Below are 24,585 nucleotides of genomic sequence, written 5' to 3'. Positions count from 1 at the left end.
GGTGGGATCTAACCACACCCCTAAGTTTTTTATCTCCGAGACCGGGGTAGGAGTGGGGCCTAGCTCTGAGGGCCACCCTGCATCGCCCCAGAGTTCCGCTTGTTTGCCGAAGACCATAATTTCCGTCTTTTTAGCGTTTAGTTGGAGACAGTTGGAAGTCATCCAACCTTTCAACCGCCCGTAGTCCATCCTGGAATCTTGGGGCTTCCAACCCAGAATCCCCGCTGATCGTGACCGCTAGCTGAGTGTCGTCAGCGTATGACACCATGGTCATACCCCACTGCTTGACAACCTCAGCCAGCGGCCTCACGTAAAGATTGAACACCGTGGGACTCAGCGAGGATCCCTGCGGGACCCCAAGAGCCAGGGGATGTGATTTGGACTGATGGGGCGGGACGGCAACGCAAAAAGATCGGTCAGCAAGGAAAGAGCGGAACCACTGAAGAGCGGAGCCAACCACGCCCGCTTCCTCCAGGCGCTGCAGAAGAATCCCGTGCGAGACGGTATCAAAGGCGGCGCTCAAATCTAATAGAACAAGCGCCGCCGTTTGACCAGCATCTAGCACAGCACGAAGATGCTCCACCATAAATAGGAGGGCTGTCTCCGTGCTGTGGCCGGCACGGAATCCGTTCTGAGTGTCATCTAGGAAATTAGTAAGCGAGAGATGGTCTGTGAGGGCGATATTAACATGCGCCTCCGCGACTTTAGCCGGCCAAGGAAGGAGCGATATTGGCCGATAACTCTCCGGTTTCTGGTATCGAGAGACGGCTTCTTCAGAATGGGCATTACCACTGCCTGTTTCTACTTCAAAGGTACCATACCTGATGTGAGCGAGGTGTTACTCAAAGAGCAGACTGGTGATAAATTAGAAGGTGCCAAGTCTCTAAACACCGCAGGCTTTAACGGATCTACCGGAGACCCCGACTTAACTTGAAGGGCCAAAGTCTTAAAACTTTCCGGTGTAAGGCAGGGAAGAGAATCTAAAACAACCTGTCTTGGAGGGCTTTGAAACCCTTCACCAGAGGGCAAGGCCGTAGGAAAGGCTCTATAGATGGTCTGAACCTTTTCCAGAAAGAAAGCCGCCAGCATTTCGCAATGCGCGTTGGAACCAATGGCATCCGCAGAGGCTTTTTTAGCCACAAGGTCCTTGAGGGCTTTAAAAATAGTTTTTGAAGGATTCGTGCTGTTGCGAAATTCAAGGGCGTAAAATGCCGCCCGAGCTCTGCAGACAGCGCAATGGTAGGATTTGACGGTAGCCGAATACATGGCTTTTTTACTCATGTCATACGATTTCCGCCATTCTCTCTCTGCGCGCCTACAAGAGCTTTTCAACGCACGCAAGTTTAGCAGGCTAAACAAAACCTACAATTTAGGTCAAAGTTAAACATAAAGCCATGGTGGTCCCACAAAGGTTGTCGCTGGAAAAAATAGGCCAATACCTGCAATGCATCCTACATCTGCATCACGTAATGTCTAGTTTAATATGCCAATAACACCCATGAACCATGACAATTGAAGTAGTGCATTTATTTGTAAAAATTGTTGTGGATCTGTTACTGTATAAATGGCAAACAGAAATCAGGCGGTGGTAGAAACAAGTCGCAAGCAGCATTGGCCCATGCAGGTAGGGCAGTGGGGCCGTGTCGGGGTGGGATTTTGACAGACGATGACAAGGGGAAAATAATTAAATAATACATTTTCCATCCTTGTCCTGTCTCCTATTTAAGAAAGAACTGAAGTCTCCCTGTTAGAACTGGGGGTCTCTAGTTGGCAGAGGTAGGTACCACTGTCCAAATAGGGACCCTTGCTTCTAGTCAGGGTCAGGAGGAAACCCTCTGAGATAACCGCTTCTCACCCTCTAGGTAGCTTGGCACGAGCAGTCAAGGCTAATCAAAAGGCAACGTGTAAAGTATTTGTACTAACACTCACAGTAACACAGTGAAAACACCACAAACCGACTCCACAACAGTTTAGAAAAATAAAGGTATTCAATCTAAACTACACAAGACCAAAACGACAAAAATCCAAAATACACAGTTCAAGAATATGGTTGCAAAAGGGTTCTTTAGGTTGCGATAAAATAATCCACATTTGCGTGAAATGTTCACAGTTGCGACACGTTGAGTCGACAGTACCTTTAGTTGCGACAAAGTCCCAAAAGCAGAAGCAGGTGCAGTGGAAAACAAGCGATGGTTTTGCTCCTGAGACCTTGGGGAGGCGATGCGACAACCCCACTGCAGCAGGGGGCGTGTTGCGACGAATCCGGTCTGTATGGGGAGGAAGGCCACTTGTATGGATTCCGGTGCGTAGGTTCCGTAGGAAGTTTGTTCTCGCAAAGGCACGATGCGACGATCTCGTAGGGGCTGCGACGATCTCCGGGGCGACGATGCGCGATCCAGCGGCGATCTCTCTCTCGCAGCTCCTCGATGCGATGATCTGCGACGAAGTTCGCAGCGACGTGATGCGGTCCGCAAGCAAGCAAGCAGCGTTCTCACCCAGTGACGAGAGGCTCTGCTACGACACTCGCAGCGATGATGATCTTCCCGCAATCGAGGGATGCGTCTTCTTAGGCTGCAGCAACAGGCGCTGCGACGATCTCGACCTCTGTAGTGGTGGGAATTTCTTCGCACTGTTGGGGATGCGCTCCGCAGTGAGCGATGCGATAACTTTTCAGTTGCAAAAGTCTCTCAATCTTAGTTTCCAGCTTCCCAGCACAGGTACAACTTCCAGAGGCACCACAACTGGCCCAAGCACTCTAGGAAGGACAGAACTCTCTCAGCATAGTTCAGGGAAGCTGGGGGTGAGTCCTTTTGTTCCTGGGACTTTAAAAACAGGGAGCCAGCTCTTCTCAGGCCCTTGGAGATCCTTCAAGACAGGGGACATAGCACAACAGCAAAGTCCTTCCCCTCTCTGTGGCAGCAAAGCAACAGCAGGTCAATCAGACAGAGCAACAGCAGGACAGTCTTCCTTTTACAGATTCAGCTTTCTCCTTGGCAGAGGCTCCTTCTTGATTCCAGGATGATCTAATTTTCTGTTGTCAGGGGTCCTGTACTTATACCGCTAAAAGTCTTTGTTCTCTTTGTACAAGTGGGCCCTGAGCCTGGTCTGAACCAGTTCTGGGTGTTCCTTGAGCACTTTGTTTTTCTGGCTTCTCCTTTCCTTTCAGAGTGAGGGGCAGGGTCGTCAGCCGCCCAGAAGGAGGTGGAGCCAGTATTGTGGAAGGCAGGCACAGCCCTATTCAGGCAGAGGTGCAATCTCCTTTAACCACTCAAGTTGCAAATGCAGTCATTCAGCCTAGGGCTGACTCAGCCAGCCTCCTGGGGAATCCCCAACCCCTGTCACTCTCAAACCAGACAGTCAATACACAAACAGGCCAAGGCACACGGAAAGGTCAGACAAGAGAACAGCAACTTTCTAAAAGTGCTGTTCTCAAACACAGGATTTAAAAACAACCTTTCCCAGAAGATGTGTTATTAAATTCTGAGTTCAGGGTTACCAGACTTTTTTGTCCTATCTTGTTCCTATGGGAAGATGTGCTAGTTGCCACTGTAGCCAGCACCCCCATGATAGCCTATGGAGAAAGATAGCCTTGCAGCAGTGAAAAACGAAAATGGCTGTAATTCACTACCAGAGCATGTTAACTGCACAAGTACATGCTCTACCTTTCACATACACTGCACCCTGCCCAAGGGGGTACCTTGGGCCTTCCATAGGGCTGACCAATGTGCACAAAAAGGGAAGGGTTAGGCCTTGTCAGTGGGGACACTGACCAGGAGGACAAGGCAGTTCACAGACTACACACAGGCACTGCGCTGGCAGGCCTGAGACACCATGTTAGGGCTACTCATGTGGTGGCAAAATCGGTGCTGCAGTCCCACTAGTAGCATTTGTCATCACCAGCCCTGGCACGCCCAGTGCACTTTACTAGGGACTTCATGGTGATACAAATATGTCAATCATGTATATCCAATCATAATAACAATTTACACAGGGAGCACTTACACTCTGACACTGATCAACAGTGGCAGGGTGTCCAAAGCACCTAAACCATCAAAAATGAAATCCAGCACAGCATCAAAAATACAGGAGGTAGAGGCAAAAAGATAGGGGTAACCACGCCAAAGATGCCAAGTCTAACTCTCCCCCTCTTGAAGGAACATTCCATCACGATGCAGAAACAGTCCACTTCTTCTCCTGGAAACCAGCTATCTCTCTTTTCACTCGGTGATGATATCTATGCCTTTGACCCTGTGCAATGCTTCTCTACCGTTTGGCTAGGTCCGTGCTACACAACCAACACATGCGCATATACCATCGCCAAAGAACTAAGGGGCATATTATCAAGAACAGCATTAAAATTATCGCCGATTTAGCGGCAGAAAACTGCAGCTAAAGCGGCGATAAAGGGCTTGATAATATGCCCTGGAGAATTCCAATAGAAGCCCATGTTCACACCAGAACATGGACTTCTATTAGAATTCTCAAGGGCATATTATCAAGCCCATTATCGCCGCTTTAGCAGCCGTTTTCTGCCGCTAAACCAGCGATAATTTTTAATGCTGTTCTTGATAATATGCCCCAACATTCCCCCAACACTAGTAGGTATTACAAAGGTATTTTTCAAGAACACATGACGCGAGACAAAATGGCCAAGAAGCTTGAGCTGGTTGATTTGTAAGGTAAAAGGTTTATTCTAACCATTTTTCAAATATCCCTTATCTGGGTTAAAAGCATGCACTTATTAGAGCATAAAAAGAATGGTGGCCTTCTAATAATCGAGGCTGGCCTACAAAGCTACTCGTCCTGAAACAATATGACCTGGGAGCTAAAACTTACTTAGGGGGTTCCAGTTCATTCAAACATGTTGTGACACCCACTCAATGAATACTGCTTTCCTTAATATGTAAACTCTGACACAGTCACTAGACAAAGCAAAAATATCACATCTCTTGCCACATATCACCCAAACCAAACCAGACTCTGGTCTGTGATGGAAACCCCTCAGCAATTTGGAGAAAAATGTCCTAGACCTTGGAAATGTGCTGTTATTTCATCCTAATGGCAGATTGTGCGGTGTGCCAAATAATAACAAAAAATGTGTCACTTGTTTACCTGTAAATTTATTACTATTTTTGATTAGAATTTGGATGCATTTGAACACCTGTTTCTAATTTTAAGACAGAATGTTTATGTGTTCCTATTTAATAAATTACATTCTTTGGTAAATTACCCACATTTTTAGGTTGTCTCTGTGGCATTATTTATGTCCAGCAAATAAAACTTTTTGGCAAATCCATGTTCTTAATGTAAATAAAAATGTTCCTTATTTGCGGTTATAATTGCCTGTTAATGGCTTCATAAGAGGCAAATACAAGCTTTCAGAAAGGCCAATCTTTGAACCCCAAACTGGTGCCGAAAAACAATACAGCAATGAAACCTAAAATCGTCCTATTTGTCCCATTTGTCCCAGCTATTCTCCACAAATTGGGTCAGATGTACGAAGATGGTATTTTTCATTTTCTAAATAGTGATTCCATAGGAATCGCTATTTAGAAAAGGCAAAATTATATGTACTAATTTTGCGAATTCCTAGTAGGTAATCGTAAAGGGTAGGAATCCCTACTATGTAATTGCAAATAGAAAATGCCTTTGCATTCCCACCCATGAGTAAAACAAGAAACGGTTTGCATTTCTTAAATTGCAATTTCCTAATAGGAAATCGCAATTTAGGAAATCCAAATACATGAGTGCCTCAGGCCTTTAGGCCCTTTTGGAGGGATCCAGAAATGCATCATGCACATGTAAGTGCACATATGCCCTAGGGGCATATGTGTGATTCATGTCACATTAAAATATGCACTTTTAAATGCTTTTTTAATTTTGCGCATGGTTACCATGGACTTTAGGATGATGGTAATAGCATTTCGTAAATGCCCAATCGCATTTAGGAAATGCAATGTAGATGTTTTATAGGAATCGCTAATAGGGAATACCAAATCCCAGTCAAAATTTGCGATTTCGACCGGGTGAAAACCGCAAATTGTGACCGCGAACAGCTCTTTTTACATCTGAAAAGCCTTTAAGCGTTCTTTAACGGGCCGAAATAGCAATGTGGGCCATTAGGAAATGCTAAATGGCATTGTACGTCAGCCCAAAGTGCTCATCTACAAATGTACACTAAAAAGAGATGCGAGTTTAATGATAAAATGCAAATAAATACATGTTGAACCTTGATTGTGCACTGAACCTCTTTTGAACAATCGAATAAACTCACGTAATCCTCATCTGAAAGATAAAATGCCCAATAAAATGTTAATTTAGGATCTTAGGTTTACCACATACAGTATGACCATCTATCCTTTATAGACAGAAGCAATAATTTCGTATTTTTTTTACAAAGGCATTAGCAATAAAACAGATATTATAACTAAGCTTTATTTTGCTCTATTTTTCCAACCATACTTACGGATGTGAGATGTTTCGGAAATTACTGAACGGAATCTGAATGCGATCTCTCAGTTCTTGAGCCCAGCTAAGGCTGCCTGCAACCAATGGCATGTTCTTGCTCACAAGCGGGTACCCTATGGAGTATGGCAATATGGTAAATGAAAATTATGCAGAGGCACAGCAATGTAGGAAGCAGCTAATATAATTTTCCATTCTCATTATTAAATGACCAAGTATGTAATAAATGCATATTTTTTTAATTTAGGGCCAGATGTATCAAAGGGTTTTACCCATTCTGTGTCTATGGGAAAATGTGTTCATACATATGGCCCATGGTGCTTATTGCTGTTGGCAGCTCTTTCTAAACTCTATTTATCTTTGCAGGTAGGGGAAATGAGCCTTAGGGAAACAAGAGTTCACTATTTGATGGGGCACAGAACCCAAGTCTCCAGACTCCACTGCCAACAACCTATTCACTAGAGCACATCTTCTCCCAGAAAAATAAGAAATGCCTACTTCTGCACGTCAAACAAAATCCATTTTGCAGATTCAAACTATTTAAACAAGTGTATATGTTTTATTTTAGTGCAAGCAGCTGGTTACTTCAGACGGATTCGTAAGTATCTTTTTTCCAATGTTTTAAAAAAACTTAAATTTTTATTTCCTAGTCAGAGAAACTCTGGAATGAACTACCTAACGTTTGTCTCAAGAAAGATGATGTCACCATGAGGAATTAATTTTAATCTACCACCGGGTCCAAATCAGGTGGTGAGCAAAACTTCATGGGCAAAATTGAGTAACAGACTACTTGTCCTACCCTTGAACAAAACAGATGCGATGGGCACTAAAGTGAAGGTTGGTCGGGTCTGAAACCTTAAGTGGTGGAGTAGATTTTATAAAAAAAACTCTACAAACACAATGTATTTCATGATGTGGCCTGCCCTGGCCCCGGTAACAATGACAAGATGAATCACCTGGTTCTTGTTTTACCAGTGTAGCTTGAATTTGGGTGTACGGCAGTATATATACAAAAGCAGGAATGGACTAAGTTATCTGTCAGGCATTTGTGGAAGTCTGAACGAGGATATAGGAATGGTAAAGGCTTTGGGCGAATCACACAAGATAATATGGAATCTTTACATTAAGACTGCTCCTGAGATTACAAAATATTAAAAATACATTTAGGTGTTAGAGAAGGCCGCTGATTTGACTGTACCATTGCACTTTACTTAGAAAGTGACACTTTCCAGGCCATTGGCTAATATGTTTGATATTTAATTATATAATATTTGATAGCTAAATGTATAAAGAGCGGCATATGCCTGTAGGCTTCTTAGCACTGGAGTCTCCTGAGAGAGAAAATTACTTCAAGTGAAAGGAAGAAAAAAGCTACATTTTTAGATGTTTTCTGAAGGTCATTAAGTTTGACTGGTCTCTATGGCGAAAAGGTAGCTGATTCCACAACTGGCAGGTGGGGCAGACAAAACGTCCCCCATGATACCTTGTGAATTCTGGGAACACTCACTGTTTTTGAGTTGGAGCCACCTCCTCAATGTAATAGATACTACAACTTGAGTGTCATCAGCATATGAGATGGTGGCAAGGTCAAAAGATCTTATGAGCTTTGTGAGGGGAGCCATGTATATATTAAATAACGTGGGGCTGAGTGATAATCCTTGCGGGATACCACAAGGCAAAAAGAATGGGTTGGAAATAAAAACACCAAACAAGATTTATTGCTCTCTTCCAGTAAGGAAGCAGAAAAGTAACTCAGATGCTGAAACACCTTGACCTATCTCCACTAATAATCAACTCCCCCCACTTGATTTTATTCCAAGCCTGCTTTGACTCCAAATGCCTTTGATATTAGCTGGGGTTTTGTAGGAAGATAATTTTATACAAAAGCCCACCGCCATGTGGCCTGACCAAGTGACAGGAAAGATGTCCTCCAGTTGTAAATCTGTGTGATTTGAAAAAATGCTATCCAAGGTAGTTCCCGCTAAGTGAGTTGCAGTATTAACTAGATGTTTCAGGTTTAAGCCACACAAAATATCAATAAGTTCCTTGGAGTCTTTATTATGTGAACCTTCTAAATGAAAATTAAAATCTCCCCTGATAGTTTTTTGTGAATTTGTGAACTGAATGATGGATTCTGAGAAGTCACTAAGAGCGTCCAAAAATGTAGCTTTAAGGCCTGCGGGTCTATAAATCAGTAGACCATAGAACATGGATGTGTTGTTTAAATTACATTTAAATGTGCGAGCTTCTCAATCCATTATATTAGATGGCTCATCTGAGATATCAAGATGGTCTTGATAGATTATTGCTAGGTCTCCAACCCACTTACCTAATAGATCTAATAGGGTTGCTGCATAGCCTTCAGGTAGCATTGCAGCGAAATCTGGATTCTTTGCAATAATTTAAAAAACAGCTATGGGTTCCAGCCGTGGTGCAGTGTGGTTGTGGATGGGGGCAGGCGGGCTTGCCTTTGTTGCTCCAGTGCGAATGTCCTCGGCAGTCACTTTTAATGGCTGGCATGGGTGCGAGCCAGAACTTCGACTTAAAATAATTGGACAACTAAATAGTGGGGAACTTCATTCCAGCAGCCCCTGACACATGGATTCAGGATCCCCTGAACCAGGTGCATACTAGGAAAGGAAATCACGTTAAAACAAAAGTGAGGAAAGGTAAATCATAAAATTAAAAGTCAGCAGGCCCATTTTGCACAGCAGTAGGGAGCCAGTCACCTCCTTAAAAGTGACAAACCAATGTCAACAAGGAAAGTAAAAAATGCAAGGTAGCAGGATGTTCTCACCAGCAGATACTGCGAGAACACGCTCTGCAGTAGTTTTTCACAGCTGGCAGTGGGGCGCAGCTGGGGGTGTGGCCAATGGCTGAACGCAAGTTAGTGCTTTGATTTAAAATAACTGGACAACCAAAAAGTGGCGAACTGTTGGTGTTTCGGGGTACATCTAAAAAAATACCAACATTCTTCATGTAATCTGTATAGTGACTTTTGCAAGAGGAATGTGATGAAGGACTTAGTTGCAAGACAAGTGGCCTACTCTCTCATCACAAAGTAGGATAGTAATTTGAGGCATATAGCAGTCCGAAACGCTATTTCAGGAACATTAGAGTGTGGATATTCGGTAAAGCTATGGTGCTTTAGTTTGGTGAATGTGTATAAATTTATAGATGACCACCTTTTGTGCTTTTATAAAAACCTTGGATAGAGAAGAGGATTCATTGAATTATTTATTTTTATCAATTACGTATTCTCCCTTAATACAGCAAGTGACTGAACTAGCACAGTCCGCATTTACATAGCGTGATCATATGAAATTAGGAGATTGAATTTCTTTGTGTATGTAATTTAGGGTAACATACCAAGTTCTTCTTCTTTCTTAATGTGATGATTGAAGATAAGCTTAGCTGTATCGAGGTCTTGATCAAACATGGTCACCAGAAAGGGATATTTTCCAAAGGCATCTGCTGCGATAACAGGTCTTTCAAGCAAATTGCCAAACATATCCAGCAACTGCAAAGAAAAAGCCAAGTTAGAGGCAATGGTTGTCTGGATTTCTTGTGTGATTCCCAGATGTAACTTGAAGAAGTAGTATTAGAGCTAATCTAGAATCCTATTCTCAACAACCATTCCCCTTAGGCACGCCCAACTCAGCTTTTAAACCAAACTGTAGATCAGAAATATATCATTAAAAGTGGACATTAAATCCCAGGCACACAGTCTATTTATTCATCACAATTTCTCATACAAAGTAATTTTATTCAACCCCAAATCAATGCCGGTTCACAATCTCAATTAAGAAGTGTGAAGTGCCAGTAAAGTTTTTGTTCTCAATGCCAGATTAAACTGATATTGGCACCCACTGTAGAATGTTATTTACGGGCTAACCAATATGTACACTCACTTCGTGGAATATAGCTAAACTTACAGGCCCGCTAAGGGAGCTTTCAATGGCTGCCAGGTCCCAACATCTGGTGTGTTGCTTGAGCCCTTTCGTGTGTTAAGACTCAGCCTCTCAGTAACTGCTAATTTTCAAGGCCAGAATAATGTTCTGACGGAGCCTGGCTTTCATTTTGCTGCACAGATCCTATTTCTCTCCAGTGATGCTGCTGAAAGAAAAGCAGGTTTCACTTGCCTGCAAACGGCGGATGTCAGCACTTGAATTGCTGAAAGCAAATCTGATCACCCAAACAAGCACTGGCAAAGCAAAACCATCTGGTGTTGGCTGCCAGCCTTTTGACTTTTTCAATGCTTATTTTCTTTTGTCATTGTTTGGGTAAAACATTAAGGTATTGGAAGGTGCTGAACCCTAACCTATATAAAAGAATATTTGCTAAAAGCAAAAGTATTTTTGGTATAACAAAATATGCATGGTAGACTGTGTCACTGAATGGAACTACTTTATGTATGATTGCTTCCCTTGTGAAAGAGCACAATGCTGTCACGCAAAATGAAGTCAGGTAATGGTTGAAGTGGGCTGACCCACCGCCCAATGCTGAATGCTGTACTGGTCGGAAGAAAAATGTGAATGACACAACAACAGACCAATGGATGAAGAAGACTGGCTGAATGCTCTGAAATGTACATCATGTACATAATTGTAGTGAAATCAAAAGGTCTTGGCTAACAAAAAAATTTAAAAAAGTAAAAATTTTTGTCTTTTACTATGGTTTAGTTGTCTTGCTTTCCACAAGGACAAGGGTGGAGCGGACATGCTGTAACAAGGAAGGGAGGACCAGCTTTTCTTTCAGAACAGCATCGGATAGAAGCAGGAGTTGCACAGAAAAGAAATCTATTTTCCCGATACCACAAAGTTCGAGCTCTACTTCTTCCATTCTGGCCTATGTTGAGACTTTCTTCCAAACAAATTGAGCCTTCGGAATTGCGCTTTAGGCTGAAATTGAAAACACACTTTTTCCCCAAGGTCTAGTCGTATCTGGTGCCTTTTGCTCTTTTCTCCCTGTGTTGCTGGGCCTACTTCCGAGTTCTGTCGGTATGCATCCACAGCGCGGGGACGCACTGTTTTCCTGTGTAACCAGGCGCTTAATAAATGTTTTTTATTATTATTATAAGTCTGGGTCTCGAAACATCTGTATATATTTTTATTTTTGTCTTTGAAAGCTGCAAATAGACATATTACCCAGAAGTATGTAGAAGGTAATTAAGAGTCATCGACAACAGGTCTGACCAATTGCTCTAGTCATATTCACACATATTTTGCTTACAGCAGAATTTTTTTTTTTAAAGAACATTATTCGCAGAAACGGACAAATATGATTACTAGTAAAGATAAATTTGGGAAAGACCATTTTAGTGTGGATACCTTGCATCAAGCAAAGAGAACTCAGAAAAGCCTTGCTAAGTTTAAAGCCCCTCAGAAGTTTTCCATTGGTACCACTTCCAATATCACATACGTTTCGATTACCTAGTGTTTAATTCTGTCTTTAGATTGGTCCCAAAATATGACGTAATATTTCTGCTGAAAACATTTTAGAGAGGGAAGGCCCACTTTTGAAATGTTAGGTGTAGCAATCATGTTGGGCAGCAGAGCAGATCGCCACCACAGTATACATAATGAATATTGTGTCACATATAGCTTTGTGTCAACGAGACTGTAAGTCAAAATGTGCTGAAAAAACAATGCTCGGCCTTGCCCTTTGATAAAACATGCAGAGAAATTATGCATCCAAATATATGGTTGATAAAACCGAAACGACCTTTCATTTAACACAGTCAAACCTGAGCTTTGTTGATATTTCAACTGCTTTTAAGGTCTGATGAGGAAGCTTACTTTATTTTGAATAAGAAATGTGGGATTTCGCTGAGCGCCCTTCAGGCATTAGTTACTTTAATCTTCCTTCTTCCGCCAGTGCTTGTTTGAAATGTCTTTCCCAGTTCTGACCAGCCCACAGGACTGCTGCACATGTTTACATGTAGCTGTGGTGAGGGGCAAAAGAGTCTCTCTGCCCTCCAGTGGCCACACTCACTCACTCCTCATAGCCATGCCTTGCTTCCCACTCACCCCAGCCAGTTAAGCCCCTGACCCAGTACACACCAACCTTACTCTCAGGTGGTTGCTGATAAAAGATTCTGTCACCCTCTCAGGAAGACAGGGCAGAAACCAGTGGTGTAGCAAGGGGGAGTGGCCGGGGTGCTGTGGGCCCTGGGTGGCATGAGTTTTGGGGCCGGTGACCCCCTCTTACCTGCAGCCATGCGGGGCGGCCGTTGCGGGAATCGCCAGCACCCCCCCCCTGCTCTTACAAGTGGCCCCCAGGTGTCAAACGCAGTGACTGCCATGGGAAGAACAATGTCCAGCTGTGCCACTGGCAGGAACACGACAGGGTTCCTCAGAAGCTGAAGCTGTCATACCTGGCATGACCAAGTAGGTGACACCAAACAGGGCCGGTTCTAGGATTTGCGAGGCCCTGGGCTAAAATGGAACATGCGAGGCCCCCTCTAATTTACATAAGTGGCCCCTTGCAAGGAGACCATTCACAGACACTGTGGGGGCCCCATTGTCCAGCATTTTGGCGCCCCCACAGTTTTAACTTTTACTCCACAAGCATTTCTCACACCTTCATAGGTGTGAGAATTGATTGTGGTGTAAAAGTTAAAACTGTGGGGGCGTCAAAATGCTGGACACTGGGCCCCCCACAGTGTCTGTGAATGGTCTCCTTGCAATTGAGGGAGTGTCTCCGTCTCCCTCCGCTATGCCTCCTGACTCCATCCATGAGAGGCCCAGGGAGGGGGCCCCCTCCAATGGACCTTAATTGCAGGCGACACCTTTCTTTGTAATAGATCGCCAGGAAAACAACAGGACACATCACCAGTGCGTGGCCCCATACTGGTGGCTGAGTGCGAGGCCCTGAGCAGCCGCCCACGCTGCCCATGCCTAGCGCCGGCCCTGACACCAAAGAAATTAGTGTCAGAGCAGATTAAAACTCAAGCTACTGAAAACTGCGCTTAGGAACTTCTATATTGGTACAGGAGGTGAAGTGTACTCGGTCAACTTCATCACTAGACTGTACTGGTCCGTATCAATATTGGCTTTCACTATGACTCTGATGAAATTAGCTTATAAAAGTGACTATGTGGGTACAAACGTTGGCCCATTCTGAGGCCAGGCAACATGACCACCTAATGGGAGCAATCAATGTCCACTTACAATGTACAGAGATTTTACTGAAAACCTTTACCGCACGATGGAATTAAGAAGTGGCACACACTGGCTTGCCCATCTACCACTTGACCCCCTTCAGCTAAATACATATTTCTATCCTCCTGACTATTACAATCGACACGGTTCCACTCTGTGTGCAAATGTTGCTGCCATTTAACAGTGTAGTGTATTTCATATAAAAAGTTCAAAGCTGTGGGGAGGGGTGGGGGGGGGCGGATAAGTGGTTTTCGAATTATTTTTGTTGAGAAAAGTTTTCTTAATTTTCGAGAAGCAAATACATACCCAAAGATAGATCTATACAAAGCGGTGAATAGAGAGAGTATCAGTGGTTTTCTACATTTATAGAATGATGGCACTCGCACTATTTTTAATAATATTAAATACCTCTCGAAGAGGACACTTTGTAATGTGATTTGTTTTCCCTAAACGTACACACTTTTTTCATGTCAGTTGCTAAATGTGTGGTAGTTTATTCTGTCCAATTTGTTTTTTTTTTGCTACATTGCTGTCAACGGTCCTGTATAACTTGGCACCACGGGTAAAATGTCGCAAACTACGTTGCTGCTCTTCTTTTGAATAAACAGGCTCAAAGTTTCTTATGTTCATCTTCTGCCTATGCTTTAGGTCCTGTACTAAGTTTCTTTGCCCTGGACTTTCGGGAAATAGCTATCAGCTTTTGTCACGAATATGAAGAACAAGCATTAGCAATGCCAATGGGTCTGACTTTAGGGAGTAAAAGCATGCAAACAGCATTTGTGCATGCCTTTCTTTGCATGCATTCGCACATTAAAGCCGAACATAATGCTCTTTCCGATGCATGTTTATAAATGAAAATAGCAAAAGGGATAGTCATCGACACTGAACGTTTCGAATGTTGTAGGACAGTGTCTTATTTTCCTTATAGATGTGGGAAATATAAGATTGGAGTTGGGATAAAGTCGTCAATTCAATTTAAGGTATTGGAACGCTAAACGCTCCCTTTTATTCTATGGCAGCTCATGCTGACCTAACAGCAAGCCGAATTTTCTACACCTGTTTTCAAACACTAACATCATTCACCTATGTCCACACTCCGTCAATCACTGCCACTGCAGCACCTCAGATGACCCTCCATCTGACACTACTATGTCTTATGCACTTCTGGCTATCTCTGCTTCCTACTGCTACTGTCGTTTCAATTCTTATCACCGTTCTACTCTTTAAAGTCATTCCTGGAATTCTGATCACCTCCCCCAACCGACACCAGCATTCCAGCATCTCTGTGTATACTTTTTAGCCGCCCCCACTGTTTCTGTAACTCGTGACTCTTCGTCTGACCAAGACATTCATTGTGTACTTCGGGACTTTTTCGTCATGGGCCCTGAGCACCCCTGCCCTTACTGAAACACGTTGCACATTCTTGTTTATATGTTCACCTTCCCCTGCTCTCTACCCACCATTCCTGTAACTCTATTCACGTCCCAGAGCGCGTCTGCACCCTGCCTGTAACACTTTGCACACTCACTCTGCTTCTACCAACATTCTTGTAGCACCCTTCCCCGTCCCTCAAACATCATAATAATCGCTGTGTAAATGTGTCCACGCTTCCTCGAATGCTACAAACATCCCTGCGACTCTCTTTACATTACATTATGGTAACAAGCCTCCAAACACCTTATTTCCTTCTGTAAATCTACGAGCAGTCTCAAACCCCTGCCACAATAGAAGGATTTCCCCAAACAACCGCTTGCCTTTATCACTGGCTAGAGATGTGCTAGATGTTAACATTGTGAAGAGCAATCCTTTACCCCAGGTGAAATTCACTGTGCCGATAAAATGTTCGACGCAGGCAATGGTTGCCCCCCCTCCCCCATCTCCGGTAACTCTACCGAGCGTTAGAGTGGTAGTATTTGGCAAGCAACGTTGCTATAAAATTGGCAAGCGCTCGTAAATCCGTAAGCAATATTACCTTAGTAGTGTTACTAGTCTGAGATGCTAAACGTGCATCATGCGAAAATCTATTTTTTTTTCAACCAAGAAAGCCATAGCCATTACCCTATTGATAAAAATGGCCTACAAATGAACTAGAGTTGATCAATGAGGCTCAGGGGTTGGGGTCCCTCTTAAAAACAAGAGGCAATGGTTACTTTAATAAAACATTCTTAGAAAGCGGCCTCTTAATAAAGGGGCTGGGCTAATTGTTTGGGAGCAGGGGACGGTTTTGATAAAATGTTGAGTAGAAGAGTTAATAGAATAACCATTTCCCTTTCCTGAGAGAATGATCACATTTATTTCAGAAGTGTGATATTGTTCAAATTTACTTGCTAAGGGGTAGATGAAGACGTCCCACCTCTAGACCTCTTTTTCTCTCCTTCCCCCACTCTTTCACACCTGGAAGCCAGCTGCAGAGGAGATATTCCTCGCGGGAGCCAGACCCTTTGTGAATTTAGATGAGGGAGGCAGAAGCACTGGACGTTCATCTGATTTGGCCACCAACGAAAAAGCAGTTCGCTTAGACTGCTATGATTACTTTTCAATCTTTGGATTTTGAAGAGGTCACGTGGCCCTATTCATTCATCGATCCACAGTTCCAACTGTCATAAAGCGAGATGTTCAACAAATAAGTGACAAAGATGTGCCAGGCTTCTTTGATCAGATTAACCAGAGATGGGATCCTCTGGATCTTCTTGGGTCTGCTTCTTCGCTTTAATGCAGAGGTCTTCAATCTGTGGGGCGCGACCCCCAGGGGGGTCGTGGAGTCCTGGGAAGGGGGTCGCAGATTCTGCCAGAGTGCAGTTCCTGGCGTCAGGCTGATGGAGGGTGCTCACGGCGGAGGCCGCCTAATTCACACCGAGGTGTGAAACACATCAAAGCCTCATTAACAAGTAAAGGTCTTTTAAAGACCTGTGACAGTACTCTGGTGTGCCTTTGTGTGTGCCCAAGCTGTTTCAGCCGGGCTGACATACACGAGGTGGGGGGGGCTGGGCTGTAGCCCTTTCAGTTCAATAGACTTAGCTGTGGGTTTATTTTTACTTTTAACGTTTTATATAGCACTAGTTTAGTAGGTATCAGAGCGCTTTACAAATACACAGTAAACAGCAGAAGGACAGCAGAAGGACATTACAATCATTGGTTCAAGTCCCACGAGCCCTCATACCTGGCGCCTGTGCAGGAGAAATGTGGCTGAGAGTCTGTTCTTCACGGTGAGATGTTTTCACTGCCTGCTTCCCCCCCCCCCCCCCCCAAGCAGGGAGGCACAGGGATGCCCTGCCATGAGAGAGGAAGAAGAAGGAAGACAAAGCAGAGAGATACTGACCCCCCATGAGAGATGCACAGACAAGGTGGGTGAATGAATGATGGGTGGATGGATGGATGAAAGGGTGGACGGATGAAGGATGTATGGAAGGGTGGACGGATGTGTGAAAAGGTGGGTGGATGAATGATGAGTGGATGGATGTAAAAATGAAAGGGTGGATGGAAGGATGAAAGGGTAGTTTGGATGAGGGATGGATGTATGGATGGATAAAAGGTTGCATGGATTAATGATGTATGGATTTTTGAAAAGGTGGGTGGATGAGTGATGGGTGAATGGATGGATGTAAGGGTGGATGGATGTAGGATGGATGTAAGGATGGAAGGATGAAAGTGTGGGTGGATGGATGAAGGATGGATGTATGGATGAAAGGGTGGATGGATATATGGATGGAATAATGAAAGGGTGGATGGATGAAGGATGGATGTATGGATGGAAGGATGAAAGGGTGGATGGATGAAAGATGGATGTATGGATGGATAAAAGGTTGCATAGATGAATGATGGATGGATGGATGTGTGAAAAGGTGGGGGGTGAATGATGGATGGGTGGGTGGATGGATGAAAGGGTGGGTGGATGAAGGATGGATGTATGGATGAAAGGGTGGATGGATACATGGATGGAATAATGAAAGGGTGGATGGATGAAGGATGAATGGAAGGATGAAAAGGTGGATGGATGAAGGATGGATGTATGGATGGATGGATGGATAAAAGGTTGCATGGATGAATGATGGATGGATGTGTGAAAAGGTGGGTGGAAGAATGATGGGTGGATGGATGGACGGGTGGATAGGTAAAGGATGAATGTATGGATGGAAGGATGAAAGGGTGGATGGATGATGGATGTATGGATGGATAAAAGGTTTCATGGATGAATAATGGATGGATGGATGGATGTGTGAAAAGGTGGGTGTGTGGATGGACGGGTGGATGGACGGGTGGATAGGTAAAGGATGGATGTATGGATGGAAGGATGAAAGGATGGATGGATGAAGGATGGATGTGTGGATGGAAGGATGAAAGGGTGGATGGATGAAGGATGGATGGATGTGTGGAAGTGTGGGTGGATGAATGATGGATGGATGGATGTGATGAGGTCTAACAGGCGCATTTATGGTTGTCGATAGTTGTTTATGATGAGGAGTACCAGTTTCTAGAATCTTTTGTCGGAAGGGGGTCCTTACGCCTAAAAAGGTTTTACAAGGGAGTCTCGGCATCAAAAAGTTTGAAGACCTCTGCTTTAATGTCACATGCATATGTGGAGTAAATTAGAATATTTTATTTTCTTCTGGAGTAGTGGAAGTGGTCTGGTAATTGTGGGAAGAATTACCGGAGAGGTGGTAGTCATCGGTGAACTTTGAGAATATTGTTGACTTCCCAGCCCCTATGGGTACTCCAGCTTAGCAATCACAGATCGCTTAAAGTGCATTGTTTGGCGAAATGGGGAGCAGTATTACAGGTGTGCAGGACAGGTTAGCAGAGGGTGAACGGAGGTCTTGGGGCAGAGGTTCTCAAGGGAAAAAATTACTTCACCCTTCACCACTCACTTCCACCTCTTTTGCCCTTTGGCTTAATTCTTCCCCAACCAATACAGTGCCCCGATTGGTCTGCTCACCAGCTCGACCAATACCAAAACCTCAGCAATGCGGTTGCTTGCACAAATGGTAAAAATGCCAGCTCCCTGGGTTTGGGAACCATGAGAGTAGGTTACTGCAGTAAAGAAGGATCAGCCTGCCAATCATGCTCAGTTCCACAGAACACATTGACATATTTGCTTTCACTTATTTGCTAATGCGTGTCCGAGAATTAGGGTTAGCAAATATACCGGGAATACAGACCTTGAAGGCGTGCTCCAAGCCAGAAGCGTCATCAAACGCTTGGCAGAAAATTGTCCCCAGCCGTCTGTCCATGTCTTCGACCTTCAGCTTAAAGTCAGATACATCTTTCTCAAACTCCTGAGGAAACACCAGATTGTAAAGTTATTACAGCGGGATAGAAGGTCTGTGAAAACAGTTCAGGCATGTTAACAACATAGTTACATAACATAAAATTTATATTTCTAGAGAGCAACATTACACTCGAATTGGTGCTACTGACAGATAACAGATGTTTGTTGTTACACAATGTAATCGTGCTCGTTTTGTCAACCTCGAAAGGATGAACCATTGAGGTGACTCACAAGGACTCATCCTGTGACCATGAGGGTGAATACCGATGACTGGAGTCGATGTAGAGGTAAACGAAGTAACCAGACCTAACGTCTTAAAATTAGCCCAGTTCCCAAAATGCAAACAAATTGCGTTTTTCCCCAATCATACTTACTGATTTCAATTTCATTTGAACATGATTTCACACGTGCAACTGCAGCTTACTCTGCAGGGGACCGCCCCCTTATGTTCCAGTTTCAGTATTCCAAATGCAAGTACTGTTTTGAATTAAGTATTGCGTGATGACAAGATCGAAGAATTAAAAAAATATCTATATTTCTTTATGTACAAAGTGCACTTACACAGACATTCCCTATCATGGCGATAGGTGTGCAAAAAAGGGAGAGGAGAGAAAGGAGAAAAAAGAATGAAAGGTCTGTTCATTGACATTTCTATTTCTACAGGTGATACCTGCGCATAGGCCACTCCTTAAGGTGCAGATGCTGCATGTTTCTTCACCTCCCTTTTGAAACTGAAGACTGTAGGGCACTTACTCTTGTACCACTTGCTGTTGTAGAACTCAGCTATGATTGGCTTTACTATATTCCCTTCGACAGCGCTATATGGGTGACATCCTTCAGCAGAATAATTTATCGTGATCAGTCGCGATCGGCAGTGCTCGCGGGTGGGGTGGCAGGAGCTAAGGTTCGCAGGTGGGGCGGATTCGCAGGGTTGTCACGGGGGCATTGGGTTGGGTCGAGAAGCCGCCCACCCCGGGGCTAATGGGGTGGCCATGTTCTCCATATAGGCTGCTTTGCAGCCTGCATGGAGAAAGGGCAGCGTGCACATGACTGGATGGCGGACCAAAACAGTCTTCGCACACTCAGGAGTGTGTATCCATTCCTCCCCTGCCCTGCTCAAAGAGCAGAGCAGCCCCGCCCGCAATGCACAAAGGAAACATAAAATGGTAATAACTTTATGTTTTGGCTTTCTCACACTGCAAGAAAGCAGTTGGGGGACGCACCTACGCCCTGGCGGAGGAGCCTCTCCTGATCGTAATATAGTATAGTGATTCGCCTTCGGATTGGTTTCTTACACAGTGGATGCAAGTGTCTGCTTTTAATGTGCTTCACATCTCTGTAGTTAAACTTTTATTAGCGCTGCCCTTTTTCTTGTGCCTAGGTTGCATACATGTCCTTTGTTAGTGCTCCCTTAGGCCCACATATTGATAACCTGGTTGCATGTTTCAACGTAATTGACCCAAATGGCATACGTTCACATTAGAACCTTACAAAAAAAATATAGTTCTTTCAAATAAAGCCTTTGGAAGAAAAATCTGTTTCATTGCTTAACAGAAATCGGTTTTGGGGGTTTATTTTTCTTTATGGTCTATTTTATTTAAGGCTCTTTGCATTGCATTCAAGGCCATCCACAAAACGGGACCAGTCTTCCTGAAGAGGGCCTTGTGTGGGTATACTCTCAATAAAACCTTGCGCTCATCAACGGCCCTCAAACAAAAAAAGTTTTGTGGGATGACAAAAGATTCACTGTCGCCACTGCCAAACTATGGAACTCCCTTACTCTGCATATCAAATCCTGCCCACATTTAATTGCCTTCAGGAAGCTGATAAAAACGTGTTTTTTCAATCAATAAGCTCTCCACCTCTGGCTCCATTCTCTACACAGTCTGCAGTGCTGAGACACCCAAGGGTATTTGTGCGCTCTACAAATTGCTTAAATAAATAAAATAAAAAATAAAGCAACACCGTTTTCATTTTGGCTGTGTTGTACAGTAGCATAAATAAATGTACTCAGGGGATTGCTCAAACATAGCAATAACATGTTTAAATTAACAAATCATTTAATATAGTTTTGTTTATATATGCTGCTACCGGACCTGCCAACTTTGAAAATAGTTTGCCCATGTGAGAAGATGGGGGCAGGGTCTTGAAGGGAAGGCGTGGGTCTTTGCCATCCTTGGCGTGGTTTTTCCCCCTAATGTTTTGCCTTCAATCCTCCTGCTTTGCTGACTTCGTTTTTGCTGTCTTTAGGACTCTGCGCATGTTACACCTGCTAATCAGTGATGAAGTCGATCACACCCTAAAACATAGTTGGATTGGATTACACTCAACTGAATTATTTATTTTACTTGTAAGTCCCTAGTAAAGTGGCACCACCTGTGCCCAGGGCCTATAAAATAAATGCTAGTAGTGTACCTGCAAAACTGATTGTGCTGCCCACTCAGGTAGCCCTTTGAACATGCCTCATGTCTGCAATTGCAACATATGAGTCCAGTTTTAAACTGTCATGTCAACCTGGCAAAATAAATCTGTTGGCAGGCCTAAAGCTTTATTTTCAATACATATAAGTAGTAGGCCCTAAAAAGCCCAGAAGGCAGGGCGCAGTGTTTTTAAAAAGTGGACATGTAATTTAAGTTTTACATGTCCCGGTAATGAAAAACTCATAAATGTGTTTTTCACTACTGCAAGCTCTACCTCTCCCATTGAATAACATTGGAGTTGCCTTATTACATTTAATAAGATTTACTTTCCAAATGGGTACAGGTGCCCTGATCATGTTTGGTGTCTTTGGAATTGTAATGAAAAAACCTCTCTCGTGGTGAAGTCAGATGTTAACTTGCAATTTTGAAAATTTGACTTTTAGAAAGTTGCAATTACTAGGGGGTTGGGCATATATTTTGTCAGTAAGGTTAGGTCGCTATATGTTCTTAAATAAAGAGAGTCTTGCCTTCATTGATGATAAGTAACAACACAAGTCAAGTCAAGTCAAATAACTTTATTCGGTTGTTCGAATTGACAACCATAAAAGTATTTACATTACAGAAAAAAGCATGACATACATATAATCTTAAAAAGTCATAATCAATTACAAGTAGAAAAAACACAGAGTTAAAAAATACATCCCTATTTCAAGATATTAAAAATCGTTTAAAAATAATGTTCTTTTGGCCGCAGTGATAAATAACCATATCAGTATTGTTATCCTTCCATACTGTTTCTGAATTTGATCGCCATTCTCAAGAAACCACATACAAATAAAGTGTAATCACAATTTAACAGCTGTAGAAAAAATTGTGCAGGACGATATTGATGAAAGTTCAATTTTTTCAAACAGGGTTTCAAGCATAACTTCCTTGGTACAACATAAAAGGGGCAAAAAAACAGAAAGTGTGCCAGATCTTGCGGAGACTTATCGTCGCAGCCGCAAGCTGGCAACACTTGACCTCGATGAGAACCCCTGGGTACCGCCAGCAAAAGATGAAACAGGTTGAACCTGAACCTTGTTAACAAAAATCGATCATAGCTTGACATTTGCCATGTCAGGTAGGGTTCCATAAGCAAAGTGCTTTTGATTAGTATGTGGTTGCGTACACTTTCTTTTTTTAATTCACATGATTCCCTTTCCTGTTTTCTTAAGTCAATAAAGGCATTTTTGACAAAAATGAGATCCAATTTGGTAATGGATTCCGGGCATAAGAAGAGTTCAGGACGGCCTAAATCAGAAAAACATTTAAGTAAATATTTAAGCCAAGGAATCTCCAACCTGTTATCCCATGTAAGTGCTTCTCTTAGAATAAGCTTGGTCAGAGGAATATTGTCATTTAACCAGCTATTCATCCAGCATAACATGGGATTCAAAGCAAGTTTATCACTGACATACGGAACCCCCAGTTCTTCATGCACAGAAAAATTTGCTGTACCCCTTGGAACCCTTAAAATCTGTTTTAAAAAATTGTTTTCAACTATCTGGAGTACATCCAACGGGACATATCCCCATATCTCACTGCCATAACAAGCTGTAGTTACACTTTTAGCTTTGTATAGTTGGAGTAGCGCGGCAACTGGACTATTTCCCAGCTTTTTAGAGAAATCTAGTATAGCCGCGTTTACCCTTGAAACGTCTCCCTTTTTTTTCTGGATCACGGGACCCCATTTAAGTTGATTATCAAAGAGGACCCCGAGATAGGAGAATGTGTGCGTTACAGGTATTTCTACTCCATCTACATTTAGGCGATTTGGTTTCTTAAAACCTTCTCCAACCTTCATTATATAGGATTTGGTGTTATTAATACTTAAATCTCTGGTTTTCATAAATGTATAAAAGGAGTCTAATAAAGTTTGAAGTCCCTTGGCCGTTCTAGATAAAAGGACTGCGTCATCCGCGTATAATAAAACCGGCAGACCTTTTCGGCCAATGTATGGATAATCTATGTTGGTACTTAAGAGGGTCTCTTCCAGGTCATTAATATATAGATTGAAGAGGAACGGGGCCAGGATACACCCTTGCCGGACGCCCCGAAACACTCCAAAATCTTTAGTCACTTTTAGGTCCTGGGTATATCTAACATTCGCTTTGGTGTCTGAATGTATGTCTTCTAAAAGGTTTACTAAATTTTTGTCTACGCCCATTTTTTCCATGGCGCCCCAGAGTTTCCCACGGTTCACACAATCAAAGGCCGAAGAGAGATCCATAAACGCCATGTGAATCGTTCCTCTTCGTGCCTTGGTGTACTTCCCGACTATGAGATACAAGTTCAGACATTGAGAAATGGTAGAATGTCCAGGCCTGAAGCCATACTGGATTGGCGATATTATATTATTTTCCTCTGCCCAACTAGTCAATCTATTTAAAATTACTCCTCCTATCACTTTTGCCACAGAGTTTATTAAAGATATCGGTCTGTAGCAGGTCGGGCTGCTACGGTCACCCTTCTTGAATATAGGGACTATTGTAGATACCCCCCATGATGTAGGGCATCCACAAAGGACAGCTGCATTTAGTACTGCTGTGAGTACCGGCGCCCATAGTGCCTCACGTGACTTAAAAAGATCAGGCGGAAGTCCATCAGGACCCGGAGCCTTATTATTTGACAAGCCTTTAATTCCTTTAACTATTTCCTCATTTGAGAAACATAGAGAAGTATCTCTGCCTAAACCAGGATTGTGTTCTGCTTGTGATGTATTATTTATAAAAATAGAACTGAAATGGTCTATCCATTCCTCCTCTGATATATTTGTGCCCACATTTGGAATGGTAGGACAGTCAAATATTGGTTTGTTAATTATCTCCCAAAACTTCGAGCTATTTTTTAAAGTCTCTGGCTCTAGGAGTAATTCCCATACACTTTTTTTGACTGCTCGCTTACGAGTGGCCAGTGATTTCTTGTACTCATTCCGCAAGCCCCTAATGATCAATGGGTCTCTTGGTTTTGTATGTAGGGCTTTCTTGAGCTCACGACTGGCCTTTGAGCAAACACTGTCAAACCATTTTGGATTGCAGTTTGAATTTATCCTTCCCTTGTTAGGTACCGTTAAAAGAGACTCCACCTTTTTAGTTATCTCCTTAAAGGATGTCAGGATTTGCGACGGGGCTGTTGCAGAGGATGTACAAATCATTAATTCTTGATTACAAACTGCACTAACGGAGGTATAAAATTGATCGCTATCCACCATAGCCCATTTTAAGCGACG

General features: G+C 43.2%; 1 protein-coding gene across 1 annotated transcript in view; it reads right to left on the bottom strand.

Annotated features, from left to right (window-relative positions):
• The window catches only part of DNAH9 (dynein axonemal heavy chain 9), a 1,435,662-nt gene that overhangs the window by 1,163,511 nt on the left and 247,566 nt on the right, over positions 1-24,585 (bottom strand). Inside the window, exons 8-10 of the mRNA XM_086930591.1 lie at positions 18,785-18,901; positions 9,835-9,985; positions 6,467-6,581 (exon numbers count right to left, since the gene is read on the bottom strand). Of these exons, the coding sequence (XP_086786717.1) occupies positions 6,467-6,581; positions 9,835-9,985; positions 18,785-18,901 (383 nt within the window). The remainder of the gene's footprint in view (positions 1-6,466; positions 6,582-9,834; positions 9,986-18,784; positions 18,902-24,585) is intronic.

The sequence above is a fragment of the Lissotriton vulgaris genome, chromosome 7 (assembly GCF_964263255.1).
Source record: "Lissotriton vulgaris chromosome 7, aLisVul1.2, whole genome shotgun sequence".
NCBI lineage: Eukaryota > Metazoa > Chordata > Amphibia > Caudata > Salamandridae > Lissotriton > Lissotriton vulgaris.
Note: the sequence above shows the minus strand (reverse complement) of the source record. Positions and strands in the feature narration are given on the sequence as shown.